Source organism: Melospiza melodia, chromosome 24 (genome assembly GCF_035770615.1).
Source record: "Melospiza melodia melodia isolate bMelMel2 chromosome 24, bMelMel2.pri, whole genome shotgun sequence".
NCBI lineage: Eukaryota > Metazoa > Chordata > Aves > Passeriformes > Passerellidae > Melospiza > Melospiza melodia.
This window is the reverse complement of record NC_086217.1, coordinates 1565747-1572205: the sequence shown is the minus strand read 5'-3', so window position 1 is coordinate 1572205 and position 6459 is coordinate 1565747. Positions and strand designations below refer to the sequence as shown.

Below are 6459 nucleotides of genomic sequence, written 5' to 3'. Positions count from 1 at the left end.
GGGCAGGGCAGCGCCCTGAGAGAGGAATTTGGGGCGCAAACAGCCCCTGATCGCCCCCCGGTGATGCCTCAGCCTGGTTTCTATGGCCAGGAGCCCCCGTGATGTGCCGGGGTCAGGCTGTGTCCGGGACTGGAGCTGGCCCGAGCGGCTCCGGATCCAGCAGCTCCTGCCCTGAACCAGGCTGAGCCCGACCCGCTGCTCCCGCTGGCCTTGGGCAGGCGCCAAACTGAGCTGGAGAGCGAGAGCCAGAGCCGGACCTGGCCCGGGACCGTCCCGATGTGCCACCACGGGCTGTCCCCGTGTCCCCTTGTCTCGGTGCGAATCCATCCCTGATCCCCAGCAGCCGAGCACACGCACGGTACAAACACCCGAGAGTTAATGAGCGCGCTAATTGCGGTGTCTCGGCCGTTGATGAGCGCCCAGCAGAGCTCACCGACGCGGGGACAGCCCCCAGCCCCTGCAGGGCTCGGCTCAGCTCTCCCGAGCCCCGGGGAAATGCCGCTCCCGTCTGTCCAGCCCCGGGGAAATGCCGCTCCCGTGTGTCCGGGCGGAGCTCGGAGCCCGCTCTGCCCAGCGCCGGCGGCTGCCCGAGCCCCTGATCGGGGCCGGGAGCTTTGGGAGGGGGAAAAGCCCCTCGCGGTGTGAGAAGCAGCCCTGACACCCAGCTGGGACCTGGCCCCAGCTTCTCCGGGGCCCGGAGCCGATGAGAGCGGGAGAGGGCAAAGCCCGAAACGCTTCCCTTGGCGGGGCAGAGCAAAGAAACGCAGGACGCGGCTGTGAGGCTTCAGAGCGCCCTGAGCCGGGGCGGAACGCCGCTGGTGGGGCGGGGAGAGGCGATCAATAAAAGCTCTGTGTCCCGCAGAGGCGCTGGGCTCGTCCCCGGTCACCATCGTGGTCACGTCCGAGGCCGACACGTGGGACATCGACACCTCCCCGGGCCGGGGCTGCGGGCCCTTCGTGGACTGGGCCCAGATGCCGGAGGCGCAGGGCCCGGCGCGGATCCCGCGGGACGTGCTGGGCCGGCCCCCGAAGGAGCTGAAGCGGCTGGCGAGGGAAGGCTGCTGGGCCGGGAGCCACGCGGGCCGGGCCCGGCTCTACCCCCGCCTCATCCAGCGCGTCTCCTGCCGCCTGGTCACCCCCGACGCGCTCGTGTACCGGGACGTGGCCGGCCGGCTCTTCGGGCAGCGCAGCGTGAGCTCGCACCCCCTGCCCGAGTTCCTGGAGGGCTGCCCCGTGCCCACCTACTGCCTCAGCCCGCGCGGGGTCACGGCCCTGAGGAAGATCCTCATCTGCGTGGGCGCCCTGTTCCCCGACATCACGCACAGCCCGCTGCTGCCGGCGCTGGCGGCGCTGCTGCTGCACTACAGCGAGGACGAGGCCCGGTGCTTCGAGAGCCTCTCGCGCCTCATCGCCAGCAACGCTCCCCACGCCGCCTACATCGACCAGTCCTTCCTGGCGCACCAGGCCTCCTGCATGACCTTCGGCGACCTGGCCAGCAAGCACTGCCCCGCGGCCCACAAGCTCATCGCCGGCGCCGCCGACAACGTGCTCGAGGTCTACTCGGAGTGGCTGTCGTGGCTCTTCCCCGGGCTGCCCTTGGCCTACGCCGTGCGCGTGCTGGACGTGTTCCTGCTGGAGGGCCAGAAGGTGCTGTACCGCATCGGCCTGGCCCTGCTCAAGCAGTTCCGGCTCTCGGCGGCCCCGGCCGGGCCGCAGGGCTCCGACGTCAAGGCCGAGCTGCAGGCCTTCGTCAGGAACATCGCCCAGCACGTCAGCGTGGACAAACTCCTGGAGAGAGCCTTCGGCATCCGCCTCTTCTCCCGCAAGGAGATCTGGCTGCTGCACATGGCCAACAGGAAGGCCTTGGTGGAGAGGGGCATCACCGTGGTGCAGAGGAGGTGAGGAGAGCTCTGCGCTCCCAGCTCTGGGGCTGAGCCGGCAAAATGGGAGCTCCTGTGGAGAGCTCTGGGGGAGCTGCAGGAAACTCCCGCAGCTGTGGCTGTGCTGGGCCCTCACAGCCTCTGGGAGGCCCTGTCAGGGGACACGGCACAGCCAGAGCTGGGGACCCTGTCAGGGGACACAACACAGCCAGGCCTGGGACCCTGTCAGGGGACACAACACAGCCAGGCCTGGGACCCTGTGAGGGGACACAGCACAGCCAGAGGAGTCAGGGACCCTGTCAGGGGACACAACACAGCCAGAGACAGGGACCCTGTCAGGGGACACAGCACAGCCAGAGACAGGGACCCTGTCAGGGGACACGGCCCAGCCAGAGTCAGGATTCCTGTCAGGGGACATGGCACAGCCAGAGACAGTGACCCTGTCAGGGGACACAGCACAGCCAGAGTCAGGGACCCTGTGAGGGGACACGGCCCAGCCAGAGTCAGGATTCCTGTCAGGGGACATGGCACAGCCAGAGACAGTGACCCTGTCAGGGGACACGGCACAGCCAGAGCTGGGGACGCTGTCAGGGGACACAGCACAGCGAGGTCTGGGGACCCTGTGAGGGGACACGGCCCAGCCAGAGCCAGGGACCCTGTCAGGGGACATAGCCCAGCTGGGGGTGCTGGCAGGGAGCTCACGGTGCTCAGGGCAGGGCAGAACCTGCTGCAGGGGCTGTGCCCCATCAAGCAGAGGCCCCCAGCCCCCTGATGTCCCTGCCCCCAGGCCGTCCTTCCACCTGGCCGTGGACATGCAGAAGTTCAGCTCCAGCACGGTCACGGCACAGGAGATGCGCCTCGTCTGGTCCTGGCTGCCCGAGCGCTTCTCGCTCTTCCCCCCGCTGCTGCTCTTCTCCACCTCCCAGGACGGCTGCAGCCTGCAGAGGTGAAGCCTCACCTGCCCCCGGGCTGGGCGGGCACGGGGGAACCTGGGCAGGGCTTGGTGCTGGGGGGAGGAGCAGCACAAGGGACCTGGGCACCTCTGGGGCTGCTGGGGACCCTCCTGGGCTGGATTCGGGGTCCCGAGGGTGGCTGAGGGCAGAGGGCAGAGGCTGGCCCAGATGGGCACCGACACCTGGGCACCGCCCGGGGCACAGGGAGCCCTGTGGCTGTGCCAGGCAGGGATGTCCCCTGTGCCACCCTGTGCCAGCATGCTGTGAGCGTCCAGGGACAGCCAGCACACCGTGCCCAGGGTCAGCCAGCACACCCTGCCTAGGGACAGCCATGCCCAGGGACAGCCAGCACACCCTGCCCAGGGACAGCCATGCCCAGGGACAGCCAGCACACCATGCCCAGGGACAGCCAGCACACCGTGCCCAGGGTCAGCCAGCACACCCTGCCCAGGGACAGCCAGCACACCGTGCCCAGGGTCAGCCAGCACACCCTGCCCAGGGACAGCCAGCACACCGTGCCCAGGGACAGCCATGCCCAGGCACAGCCAGCGCACCATGCCCAGGGACAGCCAGCACACCGTGCCCAGGGACAGCCAGCACACTGTGCCCAGGGACAGCCAGCACACCGTGCCCATGGACAGCCAGCACACCGTGCCCAGGGACAGCCAGCACACCCTGCCCAGGGACAGCCATGCCCAGGGACAGCCAGCACACCCTGCTGGGGTCAGCCAGCACACCGTGCCCAGGGTCAGCCAGCACACCCTGCCCAGGGACAGCCAGCACACCCTGCCCAGGGACAGCCATGCCCAGGGACAGCCGGCACACCGTGCCCAGGGTCAGCCAGCACACCCTGCCCAGGGACAGCCAGCACACCCTGCTGGGGCTCCAGCTCCCTCAGCCCAGCCTTGTCAATCCCTGCAGGTTCTACACGTGCTGTGAAGGCTACGAACCCACGGTGCTGCTCATCAAAACCACCGAGGGGGAGGTGAGTGCTGCCAGGCAGGGCTGGGGAAGGGGATGGGCTGGGTGACCCCCCTGGCACTGCTGAGAGCACCCACAGGCTGTGAGCTCCCTGTCCTGCCCGGGCTGGGTGACCCCCCTGGCACTGCTGGGAGCACCCACGGGCTGTGAGGGCTGTGAGCTCCCTGTCCTGCCCGGGCTGGGTGAGCCCCCTGGCACTGCTGGGAGCACCCATGGGCTGTGAGCTCCCTGTCGTGCCCCGGGTCGGGTCTGTCCCAGCTCCCAGGGCAGCACAAACTGCCCCTCTGCCACCAGGACACACCTGAGCCGGGGTGCTGGGGAACCAGGAGGGGAGGGTGAGGGGGAGAGGCCACCAGTGAGACTGATCCATCCCTGAGCTCCCTGTGCTCTCTCCCAGGTGTGTGGGGCCTTTCTCTCCTCCGACTGGGCCGAAAGGAAGAAGAGCGGAGCCACCTCGGGCTTTTTTGGGACAGGGGAGTGCTTTGTGTTCACTGTAAGTCACGGTTTGTGTCCGGCCCTGTCCCCTCATTGCTGTCCTGCCAGGACACGCCGTCCCTTCCCTGCCCCAGGCCCCACCCGGAGCAGCAGCAGCCCCTTCCCCCAGGTCACCAGGTGTGTCCCGTGCCCAGGTGCGCCCCGAGGCAGAGAGGTACGAGTGGGTGCTCATCCAGAGGCCAGAGCTGGCCAAGGCCGTGCCGCGCTCCCGGCGGCGCTCGCCTTCCCCCGCTCCCGAGTCCCTGCTCGGCTCCTCCCGGGACAGCTGCAGCCCCCAGCACCTGGCCGTGCCCTCGGCACAGGGCAGAGGCCGCCTGTCCCCGTTCCTGGCCACCAGGCACTTCCTGCTGCCCTCCAAAACGGCCTCCATGTTCATGTCCGGCTCCCGGGACGGCATCGTTATCGGTGAGGGGGGATGACATCTGTGGGGGATCAGTATCAGTAAGGGGAAATCGATATTGGTAAGGGGGGAATTGATATCAATAAAGGGGGGGGATCGTTATCAGTAAGGGGAAGATAAGGAGGGATAAGGAGGGATCCCTATCAGTGAGGGGGGATCGATATCAATAAGGGAAGATCCCTATCGATAACGGGAGGTGCCTATCAATAACGGGCGATCCCTATTGGTAAGGAGGGATCCCTATCGATAAGGGGGGATCCCTATCAGTGAGGGGGGGAATCCCTATCAGTAAGGGAGGATCCCTATCGATAAGGGGGGATCCCTATCAGTAAGGGAGGATCCCTATCGATAAGGGGGGGATCCCTATCAGTAAGGGAGGATCCCTATTGATAAGGGGCGATCCCTATCGGTAAGGAGGGATCCCTATCAGAGTGGGGGGATCCCTATCAGAGTGGGGGGATCCCTATCGATAAGGGGGGATCCCTATCAGTGAGGGGGGTATCCCTATCAGTAAGGGAGGATCCCTATGAGTGAGGGGGGATTCCTATGGATAAGAGGGGATCCTCATCAATAAGAGGGGGATCCCTATGGGCTTCCTGGAGCTCCAGCTGGGGGTATCGGGTTGAAGTCTGGGCAGGCGAGGGCAGCTGCCCTTCCCCAGCCCGGGAGCCCCAGGGGGTTCCCACATCCCCAACCCTGCCGGGGTTCGCTGCCCGGGCCCGGAGCGGCCCTGCCCGGCCCTTCCCTCGCTCCGAGGGCGGCCCCAGCCCGGCCCGGCCCGGCCCAGCCCGCGCTGCCCTTGCAGGCGGAGGGGGAGGCCAAGCGCTGTCCCTGGACGCCAGCCTGCTGCGGGGACGCACGGAGCGCTGCGAGACCTTCGACAACCCCCCGCTCTGCCGGGAGAACTTCCAGGTGCAGCTCCTGGAGGTGTGGGGCTTCCAGAGCACCTAGGGGCCCTGGGGACACCCCGAGTGCCACCCGCGGGCACGGGCACCGGGCACCGGGACCCTCCCTGCGCTGGCACCCCCGGCCGGGCTGGGGCCACCTGGGCGGCTGTTCCGGTCCCCTGGGCCCCTCCACGGCCAGAACGGAGCAGAGCAGAGCAGAATGGATCAGAGCAGAGCAGAATGGAGCAGAGCAGAGCAGAGAGAATGGATCAGAGCAGAGCAGAATGGAGCAGAGCAGAGCAGAATGGAGCAGAGCAGAGCAGACTGGATCAGAGCAGAGCAGAATGGATCAGAGCAGAGCAGAATGGAGCAGAGCAGAGCAGAGAGAATGGATCAACCAGAACGGAGCAGAGCAGAACGGAGCAGACTGGATCAGATCGGATCAGATCAGACCAGATCAGCCCTCGTGGTTCTGTGGGAGAGGCCGAGGCAGTGCCAGGGCCAGAACTGCGGGTGCTGCCCCTGGGGACATTCGAGGTCCCCTCCTGCAGTTTAGCCCCAGCTCACTCCACCCAGTCTGGCCCGGTTTGGGGCGCTGGAGGGGAGGGCAGCCAGGCTGGATTCTCACACCTCCCTGGCCTGTCTGCAGCGTGGGGCTCAGCAAACAGGGACAGCATGGGCAGATCTTGTGGGGGTTCTGAGGCCAAGCTCCAACACCGAGCTCCAGAGCTCACCAGAAACATTCTCAGATCCGCTTCCCTCCCAGCCCCCAGCCCAGCACAGCCCCTCAGGCACCCGGGGGGTTCTGCAGCCTCCGTGGGTACCCAGGACTGCCCAGGACCCACCAGCCCTGGCAGAGACTC

General features: G+C 67.2%; 1 protein-coding gene across 1 annotated transcript; it reads left to right on the top strand.

Annotated features, from left to right (window-relative positions):
• Window positions 1-526: 526 nt before the first annotated feature.
• Window positions 527-5731, top strand: LOC134428983 (TBC1 domain family member 24-like). The gene is made up of 7 exons (XM_063176083.1): window positions 527-641; window positions 800-1898; window positions 2668-2826; window positions 3755-3818; window positions 4212-4307; window positions 4444-4714; window positions 5515-5731. Exons 1-7 carry the CDS (start codon window positions 527-529, stop codon window positions 5658-5660), a joined length of 1950 nt encoding a protein of 649 aa, XP_063032153.1. The 3' UTR covers window positions 5661-5731.
• Window positions 5732-6459: the final 728 nt, after the last annotated feature.

What these genes read in the sequence shown, in the direction of transcription:
- LOC134428983 (XM_063176083.1), top strand. Translation starts at nt 527, where the DNA reads ATGCCGCTCCCGTGTGTCCGGGCGGAGCTCGGAGCCCGCTCTGCCCAG. An exon ending in GGGGAAAAGCCCCTCGCGGT is followed by an intron (nt 642 to 799) that starts GTGAGAAGCAGC and finishes GAGCGCCCTGAG; the next exon opens with CCGGGGCGGAACGCCGCTGG. An exon ending in GACGGCTGCAGCCTGCAGAG is followed by an intron (nt 2,827 to 3,754) that starts GTGAAGCCTCAC and finishes CAATCCCTGCAG; the next exon opens with GTTCTACACGTGCTGTGAAG.